This window comes from Octopus sinensis, unplaced genomic scaffold (assembly GCF_006345805.1).
Source record: "Octopus sinensis unplaced genomic scaffold, ASM634580v1 Contig13850, whole genome shotgun sequence".
NCBI classification, from domain to species: domain Eukaryota; kingdom Metazoa; phylum Mollusca; class Cephalopoda; order Octopoda; family Octopodidae; genus Octopus; species Octopus sinensis.
The window spans coordinates 55,462-79,612 of NW_021833049.1; the positions used below are offsets into that span (position 1 = coordinate 55,462).

At 38.1% G+C, this 24,151-nt stretch overlaps 1 protein-coding gene across 2 annotated transcripts; it reads right to left on the minus strand.

The window, feature by feature from the left end:
• Positions 1-888: 888 nt before the first annotated feature.
• Positions 889-18,802, minus strand: LOC115229913. Of its 2 annotated transcripts, none has more exons than XM_029800174.2 (2): positions 18,641-18,802; positions 889-3,730 (listed from the first exon to the last, which is right to left on the minus strand). In XM_029800174.2, the coding sequence occupies exons 1-2, from the start codon at positions 18,650-18,652 to the stop codon at positions 2,582-2,584; spliced, it is 1,161 nt and encodes a 386-aa protein (XP_029656034.1). In that variant the 5' UTR covers positions 18,653-18,802; the 3' UTR covers positions 889-2,581. The 2 variants fall into 2 exon arrangements, with proteins under 2 accessions (XP_029656034.1, XP_036355295.1); XM_036499402.1 differs by lacking the exon at positions 18,641-18,802 and adding an exon at positions 4,319-4,537.
• Between the last annotated feature and the right edge of the window lie 5,349 nt (positions 18,803-24,151).

The following is a 24,151-nucleotide window of genomic DNA, read 5'->3' on the forward strand; positions in this document are numbered from 1 at the left end:
TTATAACTTTATACCTTTATATTCATTTATATTCTTTTATATTTTTTATATCTCTTTATATCTTTACACTCTACATTTTTATATTTTTTTTATTTACTTACACTTTTTATGTATTTTTTAATATATTTTTATCCTTCGTCCTGAATTCTCGCCCCTCCATCTTTATCTCTATTCACTCTTATTACCAGGTTCCTTCACGTCTGTCTACATTTATATATTTATATATGTATATATTTATTTATTAATTTATTTACATTACTTCAACATCCAAATTTCCTCATTCTACATTGAGAGAAGAACGAGATGGACGCTTCATTTTTATGCTGTTGCCGCATTATGTCGTACGCGAATGGGAGGATTTGCATCCCCAACCAAGAATTTTTGATGTAATACATGTCCTTGTGGAAGTTGTTGTGCGCGGCTAAAGAAGGCCACAGACATACATTATGCATTGTTATAAATCCGTCTAATAAAGGCCCGAAACATATGTACCGCTGAATCCTTGGCATCATGTTTTTATTTTGATTAATTTACTCCACCACCTACACCACCAAACGGTATATACAGGTGCTTACAATTATCAAGTACTCACCCAGAATTTCTATATATATATATATATACATATACATATATATATGAATATATATGCAGTGTATGCATTCATACATTTATACATTGAGAGAAAGAGAAAGTGAGAGAGAATGAAAGATAAAGAGAAAACTGAAAAATATCAAAAGAGATAAGAGATCCTTGAGTGGGTAACAGAGAAACAGTTATAAAGAGAGAGAGAGAGAGAGAGAGAGAGTGAGAGAGAGAGCAAGATAGGGAATAGTTGAGAGATAAAGAACGATAGAATTAAATTTGGATAAACATAAAGAGAGACTGGGAAACAAAATTTATTTTACTTTTATTCATAACCCCGAGATAAACATAAAAAAATATAAGTAGAAATTTGTAACAGGTTTAACTATTAAACAAACAGCAGCTTTCTTGAGATTCGATGTCTCCATTTACAAGACTGACTTTATAATAAAATGGATTAAGAAGAAATTGAGAAAAATACTGTGTAAATGTTTTAATTCAGAACTGAGGCAAGGGAAATCTGTTGTTTGAAGACTTTGAATAGTTAACTGCTAAAACTTTTGGTCTCCCAGCCATTTCCTACAGATTCATCACCCTGTAATGATATATCTGCTGACTTAATATAAGTTTAATTTTTATAGGGTCAGGAATAACAGTCATTTTAATTATCCTCATTATATTACAGGTACTTATTTAAATAAAACAGGAATAAGAAGCAAAGCCAGAATTTGTAGCATTTGACTAAAGAACATGGAACCAAATACTCTTGAACAAGTGCAGGCATGGTTGTGTAGTTAAGAAGTCCACTTCTCAGTCATATAGCTTTTGGTTCAATCAGTTAAAGCAGTTATCTTCTACTAAATCCCTGGGACAACTAATGCTTTGTGATGAAGGTGAGCAAGACAAACATTTGAAATCACTTATCAAGTCTAATTACACAATCCAACAGGTATTTTGTTGTCAGGACATTTTAACTTGGTTTGAAGGTTTTTGAAATGTTGAATCTAAAAATGGAATCCATTTTTTACTATCATATCTAGATTTCAAGACACCCAACCCCAACAAATTTTGCAATTTCCTCATTTTTCAGAAAAATGCATTATTTATCTGTGGAAATTTAGTCTGAAATTTACAGCCAAGGAAAAACATTGGATGATCAAAGAATGGCCATAGCAAATATTAGTTCCAGGGTCTTTTAATGTGGTTGAAGAGCTTTTTAATTCAACTGGAGAAAAACATCCTACCTCCACTCCATCTCAACCTTGGCATTATGGAGCAGTTTGTTTGCAGCACATTTCCCAGGCTGAGCAGTGATAAGATAAATGCTGGAATATTTGATGGGCCTCACATCAGAAAATTGATTAAAAATGAGAACTTGATAAATTCAATGAATTGCTTTGAAGCAGCAGCATGAAATTTATTTGTAATAGTTGTAAATGGCTTTCTGGACAACAAGAAAGCAGTCAGCTATGCCAAAATTGTCAGCAACATGCTGGACAACTTTCAAAAGTTAGGAGCAAATATGAGCATAAAGCACTATCTCCATGGTTACCACAATAAATTCCTTGAAAATCTTGGTGATGCAAGTGATGAGCAGAGAGAACATTTCCAGCAGGACATAAAAACAAAGGTATCAAGGCAAATGCGACTTATGAATGATGGTGAAGTATTACTATAACTTTGCTCATGATCTCCCTGAGGTTCATCACTCAAGAAAATCATCCAAATAGACATTCATGGGAAATTAGGCACAAGCAATGATATAATTTGTCAGTAAAAATTTTAAAACTTTTACTAGTTCTATTGGAAAATTTTAAGAAAACATTCTGGTTTTGAAGGAAAACCAATTTCTACATATGGTTGTATGTTATGCCTTGCTCCTCAAAAGCTGTTTTATTGAAAAAACAATGAAATTCTATGGATCCAGTACCTTAAAATCTTGACATAGTGATAATAAATGGATGTCATTTTTAGATTCTGTGTGTCAAAAGCCCCTAGTTCACAACCAAGTTTTTTCCCAGCCAGGAAAAAATTTTTCTATGTTGATACGTGTTACTTTTCCATTTTTAAAATGAAAAATGTTATTTTCTTTTTCTCTCATTAGCAAAGCATTTTCACCAAAACCACTTCTGCTCACTAACAATGTATCACATTTAGTCAAAATATATTGGTCCATAAGAATCTTCCTTAGAGCGTCACATGTATCTTTCACACCTTTACGGAGCCTATCCACATGAATTATTTCCCCAGAGGTATACATGAATTGAGAAGAAAATTTTTTTGAAGCTATATCCTGCACCTCCTTTGAGTCTGTGGTCACAAATATTTTGTACTTGCTGGTGTTATTGTATTTACTTAAGAAGTTCCACACATTCTGAACATCTGACATTGAATTCCTTCGGTTATCTCCTGGCACACTGGGGTTTTTTCCAATTCGAATCTGAGCACACACCAGATGCATATTTGTTTTGGGAATATTGACTTCAAAGAATTTGTCAAATTTTGCCTGAAGAAGATCACTGAAGCGAAACAATAAATTCATCACTTTAGCAAATATATTTCCATATGACTTTTGTGATGCCCAAAGTAATTGTTCTTTGTATCGAGCATTCTTTTTCAAGACATAAAAAAAGATTCTGTTTGTACTCACATAGAGGACATCTTCAGGGTAAAGTGTTTCTAAGTCTGCTGATTGTAAAGAGGAAATGTACTTATTCCCATCAACCAAATTAAGGTAACGACTTTTTAAGCCATGCAACTCTTTTGAGTCAATCTTCCAGTTAACTTTGTTTGGTTGAAGATATTTAGAAATATCGCAAGGTCTTGAAATAATAATTCCAAAGCGCCGACCCATGGTCAGTGCCATTAAATATACAGAGATTATTCCATGCTGCCTATCTCCCCAACCTCCACAAAGACTACGACCAACACAACGAAAAATAACATATTTAGTTTTGTTGTTTAACTGAAGCAATTTCTGTTCCATCAGACTTAAATTTTTCTTCTGTTTTTGACGTGTTTCATCAATTAACTTTTGATTATGTTTGCTTGAGGTTGTTACTGTATATTGTTTATTTGCAGTATATTGGTGCCAGGCAACCAGTAGAAAGAAGATGCTGACCACAACAATGAATTGACAGACTGGTTTCTAGAAATAATAAAGAGAAATAGAAATCATTAAATATATAACAACCTAGTAATATAATACATTAACAAATAAAAAATATCCCATATTACAATTCTTTGTTTCTATTTTATTAATTAATATACAGGTAGAGGCATGGCTCTATGGTTAAGAAGTTTGCTTCCCAACCACAAAGTTTGAAGTTCCGTCCCACTGCTGACACCTTGGACAAGTGTCTTCTACTATATTTATACTATGTATGTGTGTGAGTGTATGGATGTTTATGTCTCCTTGTCTTGACAATATATGATTACTGAAAATAAATATCATTCATTTCCAGTATTCTGTGGAAATATGTCTGACCATGGGAAGGTGGTGAGCTAGTAGAACTGAGAGCATACCAAACAAAATGCTTGCGGGTATTTTGTTCATTTTTACATTCTGAGCTGAAATAGCGCCTAGGGTAACTTTGCCTTTCATCCTTCCAGGGTCAATAAAGCAAGTACCAGTCAAGTACTAGGGACGATGCATTCGAATTCCCCTTCCCTTCAAAAACTGCCGACCTGTACCACAATTTGAAACCAATATGTCTGACTATGAAGAAATACTAACCTACTTGGAAACAGGCAAAGGTTGATGGCAGGAAAGGCATCCAGCTATAGAAAATCTGCTACGGTGAACTCTATCTAACCCATGAAAGCATGGAAAAGCAACTGTTAAAACAATTATGATGATGATGATAGTGGTGATGGGGATGAGGAGGTTTGTTATGATGATGATGATGATGATGACGACTGGTATGTTTTATCAAATAACCTGTTTAAACGAGTTGGTTTTGTGAACAATCAGATTGCACATGCCTTTGAACTTTCTGTGTGTGTGTGTGTGTGTGTGTGAATTTGTAGGGAGAGAAGTTCTATGAAACCTTGTGACATTCAGCATGAACAAAAGTGAAACAGCATTTGAACATCAAATACAGCAGGACAGAGTTCCAACACAAATGCAAAGATAGAAAATTGAGTTTCCTACACATTATGTGACAGTGGCTACTACAGAACCTATCTATATAACTAGCAATGATAATTTCCTTCACCTTTTGACTAGCCAACATGTGTGAAGCAAGAATGTGTTGATTCCAAAGACATTTGTAACACAGGCAGTGAATTTCTAATGAGGATAATTCTGAATTCTCTCAACACTACCCTAAGTACCTTTTGTTTCATAAGTGGTATTTAGCTCAAAGAATTATACGAAGTTTCAAATTATTTAGTTAAGTAGAAAATTCTGTCCATCTTTTAGAAAAGATCCAAAATGTCGAATACAAAAGACATATTAACCAGCTTAAGAAAAGATTGACGGAAAAACAAACACGAGAAATGGAATTCCTATGGAAATATTGTATGACACGTTTAAGGTACCAACACCCAAGCAATTTGAAACTACACGTTCTAGCACCAGAAAACGCAAACATTGGAATTGAACCCTAAACGTAAGAGATATTAAAACTCGGAGCAGAGTTCAATTCTGAAAAGAGGAGATGATAGGGGAGACTTATTCTAAAAAGGGGAGATGTAGTGGAAGGATTCCAACCATCCCCCAAGTAACTAATGGTGGACTGACTCATTGTCATAAATTAAAGAACTGTGAGTGATTGGCAGTTCGTGTTGGTAAAAAAAAATTGAAGTTGAGTTATAATTGTGAGTAGAACGTGAATTTATTGTTGATTATTGCTGTTGTTATATTGCTGTTGATTATCGTGTGTTATATCGTTAATTTTTGTTGAAGTTGATTTTTCCCATTGAGGAAATGGAGAAGGCGCCAGCGGGAGGCCACAGCTATGCAGCCGCAACTGGAAGAGAAGCAGAGAAAGAAGCATTAGAGACCTTTGAAATAAAGGTCGAGCCCAGGAAAATGAAAGCTAGCGAGAAGCTACTGAAAAAAGAAGGCGACAAGATAAAATTGTCGTCACTCGAAGAACTAATGAACAGCGTTATGAAGAAGACAGTGACATACAAGACCATGAAGGTCGCTACAAGAAAAATCGACATAGCAACTGTAGAGGAGATTGAGAAGGTGTTGGAAAGCATGGAAAAGGTGATAACCTTTAGAACAAGCGGCAGAAAATATGCAACTGTGGATGTGCGTTTCACATCGGAAGAGGAAACGATAAGGCATGCTACGGAGGCAATCCGCTCAGAAGAATGGATTCTTCTGCCATCCTATTGCGGCAAACGTGTGGCGAGAGTTCGGGTGGGCCAGGTGCCCCCTGAGCTGGAGGAGGCATGGCTAATGACGGCCATTATGTACAACATGGAAGACGAGGCCAGAATATTGAAGTCCAACAGAACAAACAAGTTGGACTACTGGGGCTACGGGTTGGAGCTAACAATCCAGGCAACAGTGGAAGATCTGAACAAAATAACAGAGGAGATAGTGTTACCTGACGGTTTTACACTAAGAATGAAGGTGGAGGGAAGACCGCCTGTGTGCTACGAATGTGGCGAAAAGGGGCACATGAAGGCGAGATACCCACGAAAAGAACAGAGAGAGACTAAACAAAAAGTCGAACAGGCAGTGACAGTCGAGAATAATGAGAAAACAGCGGAAGAAGAATTCACGCTAGTGGAAAGAAAAAGAAGGAGGAGAGCAGAGGTGGGCCCGCCACCGGCTAATCAGAAAAAGAAGAAGGAAGAGGTGGAAGAGAAAGAGGTAACGAGAAAGAAATATGATAAAAGTGAGACGGAAAAGGAAAGTGGAAAAATAATTGAGAAGCTGTGTGACAATGAGTCAGAGAAGGAGGAAGCAAGTATGAAGATGATTGTAAAAAGGCAGAATGCCAAATTGAAAGAAAATTTTAATGAAAATGGGTGTATGGAAAAGTTTTTGAAAACCTTACCATCAAAGAAGCCGACAAAGGGAGCGCTGTGGTTCTAATGGACACGGAGTTTTATAAATACCTAGTGCTTTCCATGCTAAACAACAACACTTTCTATGAGGTTATTAACAACTATAAACAACAAAAAACAATCAAAAACCTCACCACACTCATACTCCAACACGGTCAGGGACTCACAGAAAAAGAAATGGATTATATCACCAATTTCAAATGCAAGCCTAGCCTTTTTTATGGCCTTCCTAAAATCCATAAAAATAAATACATCATCGAAGCCTGCAAACTCTCCTCTGACATCCACACCAACATCAAAGCACCGGAGGACCTAAAACTAAGGCCCATCGTGGCTGGCACCTCCTGTGAAACACACCGCCTGAGTAATTTCCTAGACATCCTTTTGAAACCTTTCCTTACCCCCATCAAAAGTTTCATTAGGGATGATCTGGACATGCTCAAACACCTCCCGAAAACAGTTAACGAGGAGGCGCTCCTGGTATCCTTTGATGTCATCAACCTCTACACCAACATCCCGCATGAATATGGTATTGAGGCAATTGATTTCTGGCTAGAAAAACACCCAGAGACATTCCCTGACCGCATTCACAAGACCTTTATTACGGAATCACTCAAGTTCATTCTGACAAACAATTATTTCCTCTTCGACAACACACACTACCGTCAAAAATGTGGTATTGCGATGGGTACCAAGGCTGCACCAGTCCTTGCGAACCTCATAATGGGTTTCTTCGAACTATCACTCTATGAGATATCACGCCAGAAATTTGGACATGTTTTCCACACCTACCTAATGGAAAACTGGAAAAGGTATTTGGATGATTGTTTCATCATATGGAAAGAACCTTATGAAAAACTTCTGGAATTCAAAACCATACTGAACAACATACATCCCAACATCCAATTCACTATGGAATTAAGCAAACATCATCTTCCTTTCCTTGATCTCCTAATTATAAAAACACCTAAGAACCAAATCATAACAGACATCTACCACAAACCTACAGACTCACAACAATACCTCCTCTTTAGTTCATGCCACCCAAAACACACCAAGACAAATATCCCTTTCAACTTAGCTAAAAGGGTATGCACCATTGCCTCGGATCCACAAAACTCGAGAAATACGCCTTCAAGACCTACAAAAAAACACTATTACAACGCCAATATCCCTCCACCCTTATAGAGTATGGAATAAAACGCGCCAAAGAAGTAGACAACATTACACTGAAAATCACCCAACCCAGCAACACACACAACCCCAAAATACTTCCATACATTTCCACCCACTACCCCCAAAATATCGAAGCATACACCACAATCATACAAAACATCAGTCTACTGTCAACAGACCCAAAAATGAAAAACATAAACACACACAAAATCCTCAAATGTAAAAGGCAACACAAATTTAAAAAAAAACTCTTGACAAATACCAAACTTCACACACCACATCCACCCCAGCAGTTAAAAAATGTGCACGCCCAAACTGTGGTACCTGCCCCTTCCTACTTGAAGGCTCTGAATTTATCTTCAAACAAGGAACGAAGTTTAAAATCAAGACCAACTTCTCCTGTTCCTCCGAGAACCTTATCTACGTTCTCACATGCGCCGGTTGCCAACATAATTATGTTGGACAAACGAGCCTCCCGTTACGTAAAAGATTAGCGGTGCATAAAGAAAAAAAAAACTCCGGAATACCGGCAAATCCCACTGAGTGACCACATAGACTCATGCGCTAAAGACAAAAATCCCAAATTCTACATATTCCCCTTCTACCAATGTAAAGACGGAATCACCACACAGGAGAGAATTAACAAGGAGAATCTCTTTATTGAAAAATTCAAAACGCATCTTAATATGGAAACTCCTCGTTGATCATACTTCTTTTTTCTACCTCATTCTTCATGGATGGACTAACACAAATATATAAGGATACCATGCAGTCATCACCTCAAGCTAAAACTTATATTCTTTAAATATCATTATTATTACTGTTGTTATTATTATTATTATTTTTATTATATATGACATAACAATCTGAAATGTAATTATAAATTGGTTTATGCAAATTTATATAATCAGAAAACAATATAAATAAAGTGTTAAAATCTGAATGTTAAGTTAACAAACAATTATATAAAAAAGATAATGCAAATGAAGCTAAAATGATAATTTTTTAATTTAAGGTTTATTAACACCCTTTATTACAAAAAATTGATAAACACAAATTGAAGAGCTCAAAACCCATAGAGTTGTCTCCCCTTATTCACAACATACGAACTGGACTACCACTACTTCCTGTTTTGCCAGGCACTTAAGAGACACCCTTAATTAAATTAAACAACACATGGATTTAATCCCATTGGATCTCAATACTTCAAGGTAATTTTTTCGTGAACAATCATTAAACTCAAGATACACAAAGACTTTATAATGTATCGGAGTACCTATTTTTTAATTTTTGTATATATTTATTTTTATTTTTCTGCAAAAAACAATATAATTTTCTTTTTTCCCCCTCCTCACATTTAAAAAAATTTCTTTTCTTTACAATTCTTGAAAAGTCACATTATGACGAAAACCGGTTTGAATTAATATATATATATTTTATCAATTTTTCAAAAACTTTTCCATACACCCATTTTCATTAAAATTTTCTTTCAATTTAGCATTCTGCCTTTTTACAATTTCTTTGCTTATCATTTCTCCACGTGCGGTCAACACAACCCCACCATTTATTGATCTCTCTCTCTCTCTCTCTCTCTCTCTCTCTCTCTCTATATATATATATATATATATATATATATAGTGTGTGTGTGTGTGTATTCGAGCGTGGCACCATTCGAGTGTAGTCGATGCCAGTGCTGCCTGACCGGTCCTCGTGCCAGTGGCACGTAAAAATATCCAATACACTCTTGGAGTGGTTGGCGTTAGGAAGGGGACCAGCTGTAGATATCTTGCCAGATCAGATTGGAGTCCTGAGCAGGCCCTGGCTTGCCAGTCTTCAGTCAAACCGTCCAACTCATGCCAGCATCGAAAGCGGATGTTAAACGATGATGGTCTTACCATTTTTATCAACATATATATATATATATGTTCATGTTATTTTGAATTATTCAGGTTCAAGAGCGGTGTCCACAACATTTACTTGTAACTTTGTAAATTTTTTACTCCCAGATTTGAAATTTTGTCAGTGGGTGGTTTATAGTTATGTAATTTTAGATGGTCTTGCTAAGTAAATTTTACTTTTATTCAGGTAAATTTAATTAACAGGTGTAAAAGCAATAACGTTATGGATAAACACAGAAATTATCCCAGATGGCAACCGACAAAAATTTTGCCACTTTTCAAGATGAAGTACATTAATTTGAATCAATTAAAATACAATTATAATCGGTACCAGATTTTATTCTTTCGGTAAATATTTTGTACCTCGGTTTGGAATAATTTTTCTCCGTAATTTTGTTGTGTGCATTCAACGTATCTGACGCGTATGTGAATATTTGGGATGTTTGGTTAATATATTTGTGTGATCTCTATGAAATTGTGGACGACCTACACTATCACTATCCACTCTCCTACATGGTAAACATGGTTGTAGGCGAGATCTCGCTCTTGTCTCGGACCTGGCGATGGCCGCCGGCGAGATCTCGTACAAAATGTCACTGTCTTCTTGTGTCACGCTACACATACATACATGCATGCATACATACATAATACATACATACATGTACGTATGTATGCATGCATGGATAGATAGATTAAAATCACGGTAATTTTCACTGCAAGTCAATACAACGTAACACAAACTTCATAAAACGACTATAAGTATATATACAGGACCGGATTTAAACCATGGCGACCTAGGGCACTTCAATTTCCGTGGGATCCTCATGAACAAAAATGAAAATGTTGGAATATTACCAAATTTAAATCTCAAATCCCATCTATCTCATGTAATTGAATTTAATGAGTTAGCAGAAAAAGTTCAAATAAATGACTGAAAATGTCGCTTATAGATATATTTTTGAGAAATCAAATTTTATTTCTTAAACATCCACTTGCGGAGTTAAGCTTTTCCTTCATTGTCAAAAGTACAATGAAAGATTGAAGAAGGTGTAAGATTTTTTTCTTTTAATGCGAGTTACAAAATGTTTCAGAATGTGGAATACGATAAAATTACGAAAAACACAAAAGTTCATTTTAGTGGTTTTTGCTGTTCCAAAGGCACGATGAGTGTGTGTGTGTGTGTGTGTGTGTGTGCGCGCGCGTGTGCGTGAGTGCATGTGTGTGTCTGAGGGAGTGGGTGGAGAAATAGGGAAATTCAAACAGCTATTCCAAAAGCCTGCTTTTCCAATTTCCAATAGTGGGTAGGTGGGGCACAATGAGTAATATTTACTGCATTTTTTACTTTGAGGAAAGTATATTTGTTATAAACGTTCACTACCTTGCAAAAACTGTATCAGCTAAGTAAGGACTTTCTTTAAATGCGGCAGAAACTATTCAGAACACTATTTGAAAAAATTATCACTATCCTCTTTGAGCATATAAAAGACAAATTCAGACGGCGTAAAATGACTAAGACATCATAAGGCATATTTGCCATTCTAATTCTCCATAATTACATTTGAAAAAGACTCATACACATAAAGATCCATTCTTAGACATCGGAAAGATCAGAACTGTAACAAAAATTTTAAATATCTTGGTCAAATGAAAGATGATCGTGGAAAAATAGCACATGATATGAAATTAACGAAACTCGACTAAATCTAAGAACTCAACATAAAATATTTCTGTAGCTTCTTCACAAGCTGCTGGAGAGGCTGTCTTTCAGATATGTCTATGCACAATACAGTTAAAAGTAGAAATTATGAAAATTAGCCATTACCCACTTTGCTTCAATTAAGACATTTTTTTTTAAACTTGAAGATAATCAAACTGGATCTTAGTGTGGGAAAAATTAATATAGAATCCAACAGAGAAAAGAATATTGATGGTTAAACATCAAAACTTACCCAGATATTTTATCAGTTACCTCAGTTACAATCGGATCAAAGATGAGGAAAAATTTCTTCAAAAAGTGTACCTGTCATCTATGATTCAAACTCCCCCAACTTCAACAACTGCATACATACATACATACATACATACATACATACACACGCACACATACACACACACACACACACACACACACACACACACAGATAGAATGATAGATAAAATTTACTTGGAAAAGGATGCGTGGCGTTCGATCATATAATAATATAAATAATATATAAATATATGCATATATACATACATATATGGACATACCTAGATATATATGTATATATACATGCATATATGGGACATAAAAAAAACGTTGAACACAATGAGAAACGAAAACATAAAAACAAAAACATAGAAACAAACTTTTTTCGAACAACGAAAAAAACAAAAAACAAAACATACAACATAAAGAATATTCCTCTTCTTCAGTTGTCCCTGTTTCAACTACTCCACCTTACGAAGGCAAGGACAAGACGCGGCTTCGTTGAAACAGTCCTTCCCGCAAAGCAAATTAAATAAAATTTGGGATTTTTTGCAGAGGGTGCAAGTGGTAACAAGATCAGGACAGTGAGAACAAAACAGTAAAAACAATAAAAGACAGAACAATGAGAACAAAACAGTAAAAACAAACGGTGAGGGCTATTAAGCCAAGACGATGGAGACGAGCTTATGAAGAGACAGTATAAGCACGTTACTGTCTTTCTGCTGATCACTTTTCTTACACTATCCGCATGAACATTAACTGCTAGATTTATCCTATGAACCTGAATGAATCACTCAACCCGCTGCTTGGAAATACCTCGGATAACATGTAAGGAGGTACACCTTGACGGAAATATGGATAAGCGTTCATACCCTTCTGAACAAGATGGGCTTTGAACTTTATACTTCTATCTACTTTAAATTTTGTGTCTAGAACTTTCCTACGCATACTCAACTTGTCTCAGATGACGGAATACCCAGTGTAGGGATGTTGATCAACATATTCAAACATATATGTCAACTGAAATAGTAGCAGAATCACTGTAAATGTTTTTGCTAAGTGGATTATAAACTACATCAAATTATTTCGAATATCCTGTATTTTGAAGTTCATGAACTCATCTAACGAAAACGGTTTCTTTACAATGCTGTAATGCTTTCATTAATCGATTAAAGGTGTCGTTAGAAACGGCCGTAACAGATTGACACCTGTACCTCTACTGTTGCTCATTTACATTTTATATATGTATCTTTTACTTGCTTCAATCATTAAATTGTGGCCATGCTGGGGCATCGCATTGAATTTTTAGTCGAATGAATCGACCCCAGAACTTACTTGTTAAGCTTGGTACTTACTCTATTGGTTTCTTTTGCCGAACTGCTAAGTTACGGGGGACATAAAACCAAAACATCAACACCGGTTGTCAAGTGGTGATGGAGGGACAAACACAGACACATACATACATAGATAGATATATACATATATATATGACAGGCTTCTTTCAGTTTCTGTCTACCAAATCCACTCATAAGGCTTTGGTGGGCCCAAAGCTATAGTAGAAGACACTTGCCCACGGTGCCATGCAATAGGATTGAATCCGGAACCATGTGGTTGGGAAGCAAACCTCTTACCACACAGTCACTCTTGCACCTATATATCTTATACATAAATGGCAATTTTTATCTGGCGATCCGTCTGTTATCATCTCGCTGTCTACACCAGTAAACCAATGTTGACAAAACTTTGCATACATGTTAAACTAACACCCAGTTCAATTATAGGCTAATTGGATTTCAATAAAAATCTATAATGGGCTCCCTAGTGGGGTTGGGGTACTATTTGATAAAATGAGAAGGGTCGAAGAGTATTAATGTGAGGAAAATGTGGTAGCATAGTGAGTGTGGCTGATATCAGGGAAGGGAAGAATAGTGTTGTGTAAGCAACAAATATGGAGTGGCAGTGGGAGGAAAAAACGTTAATACAGCTGTCATTCACAGGTAAGCACGTAGCGCTGCATACATACTTCCGTAGATGCATAGGTACATACAAACAAACACACACACATACGCACACACTACAAACACACACATACAAATAATCAACTTTTAAAACGCTAAGGAAGGGAAAGAAAAGTGGGTGTGAGAAATACATAGCTTTAAGGAGAGAAGGGGTAGGTGTATTCTCTGCATCTATCGCAAAGAAACACTCACTCACACACGCACATACATACATATATATACATACACACACACACATACACATACATACATACATATATATATTCATATATATATATATATATATATATTATATATATATATATATATATATATGTATGTATGTATGTATGTGTGTGTATATATATATATTATATATATATATATATATATGTCTACTATGCACCATTTTAAAATCATGATTACCTGTGTAAGTTTGTTAATGTGTGTGTTACGACCTATAACTGTCTGTCTATCTAATTTTATAGGCTCCCTCTCCCAGTGTGAATATATATATATATATATATATATATATATATATATATATAAATGCCATCATCATCATCATCGTCGTCGTTTAAGGCCCGTTTTCCATGCTAGCATGGTTTGGACGGTTTGACTGAGGACTGGCGAGCCAGAAGACTGCACCAGGCTCCAGTCTGATCTGGCAAAGTTTCTACAGCTCGATGCCCTTCCTAACGCCAACCACTCCGAGAGGGTAGTGGATGCTTTTACGTGCTACCGACACAAAGACCAGTCAGGCGGTTCTGGCAATGACTACGCTCAAAATGTGTTTCTACGTTTTACCTGCACGGGAGCAGGGCGTATACAGAATTGCTTTCACGAAATGTATACACACCTAAACATGTATGTACATGTTTATATGATACTAATTCTGTATACGCCCTTCTCCCGTGCAGGTAACACGTAGAAACACATTTTGAGCGTAGTCGTATATATGTATATATTTGTATGTATCATCATCATCATCATCACCGTTTAACGTCCGCTTTCCATGCTGGCATGGGTTAGATGGTTTGACGGAGGACTGGCAAGTCGGGAGGTTGCACCAAACTCCAATCTAATTTGGTAAGGTTTCTACAGCACGATGCCCTTCCTAACGCCGATCATCCGAGTGCGTAGCGGTAAGGGTGCCACTAAGTCAGCACTGGCATCAGTCACGCTCAAATGTATTTTACATGCCACTGGCACGGGCGCCAGTCAGGTAGCACTGGCATCAGCCTCAACTACGATTTCACTTGGTTCAACAGGCCTTCACAAGAACGGCATATTGCCCGACACTGCATGACTGTTCGCACACAGGCATCATACAATCCACCTTTCACTCTGAGCGAGAGGCCCTTTCTTATCAGCAGTAGTAGAAGCTCTCTGAATTTTGCTCAGGCTGTTATTCTAGCAGCTATACTCTCAGAGCATCCACCTCCGCTACTGACTTGATCACCTAGGTAACGGAAGCTATCAACTACTTCTAACTTTTCCCTTGGCATATGATGGAATCTGTTTTCTGTACATCTTCGGTGTTTATTGCACATATGCATCTGTCACAGTTACCCTTCCTCTGACATTGCTGCGCCTCTTATGTACCCATAGCTTACACCAGGTACATCTTATGGAGTTTCTACCTTCGCCTTTTCTGCAGATCAAGCAGGGCCATCTACCTGAAGAGATTTGTGATTTGTCTACTTACTAAGACTTTGGTTTTTGCTAGGTTGACTCTAAAGCCCTTTGATTCTAGACCTTGCTTCTACGTTTAAAATTTCTCTAGTTCTAGTAGTGACTCAGCTATTAGAGCAAGGTCATCAGCATAGAGGTGCTCCCTGGGGTAGCCTGTCTTGAATTCCTCTGTTATTGCCTAGTTGACTATGATGAATAAGAGGGAGCTGAGCACTGATCCTTGGTGAACTTCTACTTCTACCCAAAACTCTTGACTATACTCGTTGCCAACCCTCATCTTACTGACAACATCCCTGTACACTGCTTGTACAACTCACACATCCCTTCTGTGGACAATTTTATCTTATTCATAACATCTGATGTCACTAGAGAGTGTAGATAATTTCCTTCGATTTAGTGGTATGTGAAAAAATGTAGGTAATTACAACGCGTATGTGTGTGTGGTGTTTGTGTGTGTGTGTGGAGTTTGTATGTGTGTGTGTGTGTGTGTGTGTATGTGTGCGCATATGTAGTATAGAACTGGTCAGTACTGAAAGCAATGCACCTTAATTCCCTCTGGAGAAATAAACCGTTTATGTGTGTGTGTGTGTGTGTGTGTGTGTGTGTGTGTGTGTGTGTGTGTATAAGACTATTATATCTCTGGCGACAATGAGGGATGAATGGTGTGAAATGGGTTGAAATGGAGTGGAAATAAGGAGTAGCGTCAGGAAAGAAGAGAAAGAAGTAGAGATAGATAGATAGATAGATAGATAGAGAGAGAGGGAGAGAGAGAGAGAGAGAGAGAGAGAGAGAGAGAGAGAGAGAGAGAGAGAGAGGAGAGATTGATTGATTTATGGTAGACACGTATATATATGAACAGAGATAAAAATTAACAGGTCATTTTATTTCCACAAGTCAGTTTGTGAATTCACCAAAAAGAGCTAAGAGAAAGCGATTGTATGACGAGGGAAGTTCTTTTAAAGTTACCGTGCATGGGAAGCATTGATGTACATGTGTGTGTGTGTGTGTGCGTGTGTTTGGTGGGGTGTGGGAGACAGAAAGTATGTTGTGTAAGTGAAGTGCTTCTGTTAGTGTGTGTGAAGAGACAGAGAGAGTAATGTGTGAAAGAGAGAGATACGAGGGGAATTCAATAAGTAATGCCCCTGACCCACTTCCCATAGCAGTAGAGCAACGAAACTTGGCACAACGTGACTTCAGAAATCAAGGCTGCATCATCTGGGAAACGCTTTCCTTTCAAAAACAACTTCATGATTGGGAAGAGGTGAAAATCAGAGGGTGCAAGGTCAGGAAAGTAGGGGGATGGGGAGGAGTTCATAGCCATACGCCTGTGCTTCTGATCTGGCGACAAGAAATATGTTATTAAGACGACTTATCTGTTGCATACGATGTTTCTTCGCTTTAAGTAAATTCCCAGGCAAACGTTTCTAATAGAAATGCAAAAGACACCTGTGGTTTCTGATTTACAGGTGTTTGAACCGAGTCAAGTGTGAAATGGAGCCTGTTGAGTGACGAGCAGTGATCCGGTTTTTGTATTTGAAAGGACGCACACCACGGGAGACTTTTGATGAAATGAAAGTAACTTATGGTGATGATGCCCCATCATATGACCTTGTAAAACGCTGGCATCGTGACACCAGAAGCAAAAATAAGGAATATACACGCACAGTAAAATATAGAAGTGTAAAGTATAATTTTTTTTTACATAATCTCTATAATAAACATAATATTGAATGAAATAATCCCCCATTTGAACTTTTTTAATTACAGATATGTGTGTGTGTGTGTGTGTGTGTGTGGTGTGTGTGTGTGTGAATGTGTGTGCGCGTGCGTGTGTGCATATATATATATAGTTAATCCAAACAAGAAAGCACAAAAAAACACACAACAACGCGAGGACGTGGAACAAATATAGTATTATTGGACGCTCAGGAAAGAAGGAAAGAAGAAGGGTTTAACGTTTCGAGCGTGCTCTTCGTCGGAAACATAGGAGGAGGAAAGATCCAGAGAAGGGAAATCAGAGGAAAAAAAGTCGGCAACGGTACACACGAGGTCACATATATATATATATATGTATGTATGTATGTATGTAGTATGTATGTATGTATGTATGTATGTATGTATGTATGTATGTGTGTGTGTGTGTGTGTGTGGTGTGTGTGTGTGTGTGTATGGTAGAAATCTACGGATGCACAAACGCACAAATCAGAAAATAAGACAAATATGGATGACTTGTTCAGAAACACCCGCAAGTGGGGAACATTTCTCAAAAATAGCCCCCAATTGTTTTCCCCCCAAATTCCTATGTCCTCGGAATCTACATAATCCGAGGTATATTTGCAGACTATTTCATTAAAAAATATCCATATTCTCGAAAGTTAAGACGAATTGAAGTGGACTCCGGTGAATTTTCCGAAATTCCCCACACCAAACCCACCCTAAACCCTCCTCCCCCCCAAATATGATATATTCGGAATCTACACTACATAACACATTTTCGTAGACAATTTAATTTAAAATATCCATTTTTCTGAAAGTTATGATCATCCAAAGTCGGTGGGGCAGAAATCTGTAGTTATGCCAATTCAAAAATACATAAAATGAGTAGTGCAAGTAAAAAAAAGGTTCGTCAATATTCAGAGGAATATTCAAAATTTGGATTTATACCCGATATCCACGATAATCTGTCACCAAGTTATGGGCGAAAAACACGGATTTTGTGAATTTTCCGAAGTCCTCTCCCCACACCTCGGAAAAGATCTTTCCATAAAATTCTTTATAATCGTAATCTATGCCGGTTGAACAGTACTTATATAAAATTTCATCTAAAGAAATACCGTTTTCCTAAAAGTTATGAGGAAAAAACTCGGATTTTGTGAATTTTCCGAAGTCCCCGCCCCCGTTGCTTTCTGCGCATTTTTTTTTTCATACTCGTTTCCTACACATTTTTTTCTTACATCCGTTGCATTATGTTTTCTTTATTATGTTTACGGGTAAGCATTAACCGAATTTTGAATTACAAAAATTAAATATCACAAGGGGCATCAGAAATGATTGGATGGGGCACGGCCAAAAATCGATTGGGAACCACTGATTTAAGCGATTATTTGCTGAAAATTTCGTTAAAAGGTAATCTAAAATGGATACTATTTAACGAAACTTTCAATAAATAATCGCTTAGATCCTGTAGATTGATGTATGTAAAGATTTGTTGGAAGATGGGGTATACATCTGTAAACGGACAATGAAGAAGTGAACGCCCTTACCTTGAACGCCCTTACCTTGAACGCCCTTACCTTGAAAGCCATGAGAGATCAATGAGGTTATGAGATAAAATGTTAAGATAAGATGTAGGCTTGAAAGAAAAGCGGATTTCTGTTTTAAGAAAAGTTTTGAGAAAATGTTGAGAGAGAAATAGTACGTGCATGTGTGTGAGTGTGTGTGTGAGAGAGAGAGAGAGAGAGAGAGAGGATGAAAGGTAGATAAAAAGGGAGAGGAAGAAAGTGAGGGAGAGTGAAAGATACATACATAGGTAATGTCATAATCGAAAGATATACAATTCTTTTGTTATTTGCGCGCGCATGCGTATTTGTGCGTGCGTGCGTGTGTACGTGTATGTGTGTGTTTCTGTGTGTGTGTGTGTGTGTGTGTGTTTCTGTGCTTGTGTGTGTGTGTTTATTTCTGTCAGTATGTGTGTATGTGTGCGTGTGTGTGTGTATTTCCCTGTCATACAGAAAACGCAGTAAATTTGTATATTAACAACAGCATGATTTTCTCTAAGAAAAAAAAAAAGAAAACTCGGATTTTTTGCTTGGAATCAAGTACCCTGATCTCCTAATATGTTGCAAATTCCTTCTTTAGGTTTGGAAAAAAGCGGGGAATTAGTGGAATTAGTGGAATTTTTTTTTTCGTTGAATGAATTCCTGTGACCTCCTAATATGCTACAAAACCCTTTTTGGGTTCGAAAAACGGGGTGGGGTGAGGTGGAAGCCTCGGAAATTTCACCCTCACCCTATTGATCTTTTTACCCGCAAAATTTTCACTAAGGAAAAAAAATCGGATTTTTTTTTTGCTTGGAATCAAGTACCCTTACCTCCTAATATGCTGCAAATCCCTTATCTTGATTCGGAAAAGGTGGGGAGGGGCGAAAGGGGGAACTCCTACCATCCCGGAATCATTGGAATTTTTTTTTTCGTTGAATGAATTCCTGTGACCTCCGAATATGCTACAAAAACCAAGACCAGCAACATTTTTCGCCGATTCCAGGGGTGCTAATGCAGATTCACATCTCTCCTGGAAAGATGCATTTTTCTGAAAAAATTTACTTGGATTCCTAGGTTTTATATGTCGGAATAAACTATTTCAGAAAAATGCATTTTGAAGGGCAGGTGTGAATCTGCATTAGCCCCATCCCCAAAATCTTTTAGTGAGTGCATCGAGTAGCTTTTCCGTCATCCTCAGGAACTTCATGGATGCGAAAAACAAAGCCGACATATATGACAGGTATGTAGGGCATATGTATTTCTGTACTTTCTGTTTATTTGTATAAGTTAATGAAATTGTTGTGCGTGCACACACAAACACAAAAATTCCTGGGATTTGACTGTTATTTTTAGAATATCGCCATTTACAGTTTCAGTCAGTTTGAAGGTTTTCATACGAAATTTGAGATTAAAAAAAAAAATTCCGTATTCTTAATCTCCGTATTTTTTCACGTATATTGAAAAATAGATTTAATTTTGTAAAACTTTAGCGGTAAATATGCAACTGTTATTCTCTCTCTCTTCCCCGCTCCCTAACACAAAAATGTTCATTTTAAATCGTTTCTTTAGAGAAACAACTTTCTCCCCCCCCTCCACAAAAATTAGTTTGGGCCAGAAAGAGTTTTTTCCCCCCTAAAACGCTGGTATAAAGCTGAATATATTTAGTTCAGGAAAAATGTGTGCTTTGTTGAGAATTAATCGATTTATTTGACAGCAAAAAGGTAAATAGCACTTTGTCGGTGAATTTTTACCTGTCTACGTACATGCACATATACGCTATTATATATATCTATATATATAAAACTGTAGTTGTGTGAGTGTCTGTCTCCTACGATTTAGATTCCTAACTCCTCCCACATTTTGCGGTGCAGTTTATAGTCGTGATTAATATCGAGCCCGTCTAGCTATTAGAGCGCGTCTACGATGAGTCAACGATTTTAAAAATAATTTAATATCATTTTTTATACATTTTAATGCATAATTTTTCGTGTGTCGATGGCGGCGGAGTTGGCGTCCATGGTCACACCTGCACCTGTGTTTGCTTCTCCCCCTTCTTCCCTCCCTCGTGAAGCTGTTGGGAAGGGAGTGTAAGGAAATCAACGTCGTAATGCGTTGTCAAGGAGACCAGCGTTCTTTTAGAACAACGACTTCATGGCTTGAAGACACCAAAACAGAAATGGCTAAGAAAGCCCGAATTGGCATCTATAAAGGAAGTAACTCTCTAAAAATGCTTATATAGTTATTTCCCTTACAAACCCGAGCAACGCCGGGCGATACTGCTAGTATATATATAAATATATATATATATAAATTAGCGTTGCTCGGGTTTGTAAGGGAAATAACTATATAAGCATTTTTAGAGAGTTACTTCCCTTATAAATTCGGGCTTTCTTAGCCATTTTTGTTTTGGTGTCTTCAAGCCATGAAGTCGTTGTTCTAAAAGAACGCTGGTTTCCTTCACAACGCATTACGACGTTGATTTCTTTACACTCCTTCCCCACAGCTTCACGAGGGAGGGAAGGGGGAGAAGCAAACAGGTGCAGCTGTGAGCGTGGACGCCAACTCCGCCGCCATCGACACACGATGCATTTTATGCATTAAAATGGAATAAAAAATTATGTTAAATTATTTTTTAAATCGTAGACTCATCGTTGACGCGCGCTAATAGTCAGACGGGCTCGATATGAATCACGACTATAAGATACCCGAATTTGGTTAAACTGCACCGCAAAATGTGGGAGGAGTTAGGAATCTAAATCGAAGGGGACAGACACTCACACAACTAGAGTTTTATATATATAGATATATATGGTTAAAATATAGATCAACGCCCATGTGGCAAAAATGGAAAAAAATATGTGTAACAGGTGTAAGGCATCGTATATTGAGGGAATATGACGAAAAAAAAGCGCGCTGACAAACGGGGGTGGGAGGGGAGGGGGCTCGGAAAATTCCCACGATCAACCGTAGAGGATCCGAGCAATAAACCTCAACACCCGGTCGCAGGAGCGCAACAGAAACCGTCTAAATACTTCTCATGCAATGTGTATACAACAAATATCGAGAAAAAAATGCGTGCTGACAAACGGGGGCGTGGGGAGGGGGCTCGGAATATACCCACGATCAACCGTAGAGGATCCGAGCAATAAACCTCAACACCCGGTCGCAGGAGCGCAACAGAAACCGTCTAAATACTTCTCATGCAATGTGTATACAACAAATATCGAGAAAAAAATGCGCGCTGACAAACGAGGGCGTGGGGAAGGGGCTCGGAAAATACCCACGATCAACCGTTGAGGATCCGAGCAATAAACCCCAACGCCCGGTCGCAGGAGCGCAACAGAAACCGTCTAAATACTTCTCATGCAATGTGTATACAACAAATATCGAGAAAAAAATGCGCGCTGACAAACGGGGGCGTGGGGAGGGGGCTCGGAAAATACCCACGATCAACCGTTGAGGATCCGAGCAATAAACCTCAACGCCCGGTCGCAGGAGCGCAACAGAAACCGTCTAAATACTTCTCATGCAATGTGTATACAACAAATATCGAGAAAAAAATGCGCGCTGACAAACGGGGGCGTGGGGAGGAGGCTCGGAAAATACCCATGATCAACCGTAGAGGATCCGAGCAATAAACCTCAACACCCGGTCGCAGGAGCGCAACAGAAACCGTCTGAATGGAGATGAAAAACCCAAGGAAGAAATAGAGGGAGGAAGAACTAAAAGAAGGACTAAAAGAACTAAAGGAAAAGCTCAAGCAGGACCAAAGGGTGAAACAGCCAGGAATAGAAGTGGAACCACAAAGGATGGAAACAAACAGCGCACATGGGTGTGTAGGTTCTACCTGAGAGGTACCTGCTGGCATCGAGAGGAAGATGCAGGCTGCCGCTTTGCACATCGGGGACCCTGCCGCAGAGACACGAAACAGATAAGAAACAAACCATCAACAAAAGGAAAAGGGATGGACCACGCACCACCTGCCCCAAAACGGAGGTACGCAGATGTGGTGCGTGCCACAAACCGCCAACATGATGTTGTTGAAAGGGCAGCTGCTGAGCAAGAATCTTTTTTGTGCATGGCACAAAAGATTGTACAGCAGCTAACCTGGCTTCATCAAACCCAAGCTCGCAGGTGGGACTACCCACAATATACAAGACCACCACAGCAAACAGACCCAAGATGGACACCGCCGGCAACAACATACACCTCACCTCGATGCTCCTACTGAACATCAGAGGACTGCAAACACTCAGCAACAGAACAAAAATCCCGTTCTTGAGAGACTTTGTTGCATGCAATCAAGCCTTATGCCTAGCACTTACGGAAACGCACCTGAAACCGGACATAGCAGATGCGGAATTACACATACCACAGTATATTGTACTACGGACCGACAGAAAAGAAAGGAGTCATGGAGGAGTTGCTATGTACATCCGTGAGGACCTCACACCCCAGGTCCTTTTGTCTTACTCAAACTCGGTGTGTGACACACTAATTGTACATATAAGGCAACTTGATGTAGTTGTGTGTGCTACATATCGCCCTCCAGATGCCCCAAGCCATGTAGGCAAGTTTGAAGACTGCCTTATAAAAATAGAATAAGTTCTAATCACATTAGAACAACACATAAGTGTACTTCTCATGGGAGACTTCAATCTACCCAATGTCAGATGACCCGAGGGCCTTTCTCTCCCAGGAATGACAAGATGTGAACGAGGACAGGCGAGGTCCCTCCTGAACCTCATCAACACCCTGTACATGGAGCAAGTAATACTTCAACCAACCAGGGCAAGTAACACACTGGATCTCTGCTTCACAAATAATATGGATCTCATCCATAATGTGAAAGTGACACCGACACTACTCTCGGATCACAGCATGGTAGAGCTGACCATGTACGGGCCAAAATTTGAGACCATTATCATTATCAAATATACGAAGCCCAATATACCAATCTTGACTCCTCATCTGATAAAGGTACACTAGGCACATGCGTCACAACCATATGTGTGTGACTTGGTGATCTCATATCAAGATAAACAGTGCATGACTGCAGGTGGGGCCCAGTTAGAATTTTCTTAAGGTTAAGTAGCCCATCCTGCTCAAAAGGTCCTGCAATAAGGTTTGTTTAAGGATGATAAATGAAACACCCATATTTCGAGAAGTGAATTATTCAAACCCCAAAGCCATTAAGGGCTGACAATATGTGCTTGACTGGTTATGGTTAAGCAACTAACAATCAAATCTATGGTATAGAGCAGAATATTTGCTGTAGTCCATCATGTATACCAAGACAAAGCATGTATATGATAGCATTTCCAATCAGTTAAGATCAAAAGCCATGAAAGCCAGTGCCTGCTACTCCATCAGGGAGCACGGACATGCAGCCTACAAGAAACCCTCAGAATCTTTCCAGCTTGAACTACCATAAGGCAAACTGGAAACAAATTGAGAAAGAGATCCTCAAACAAAACTGGCCTGAATGTCTCTCCTCAACAGACATCGTTTGGTTCCATTCAAGCAATTCGTAATGGATAATCC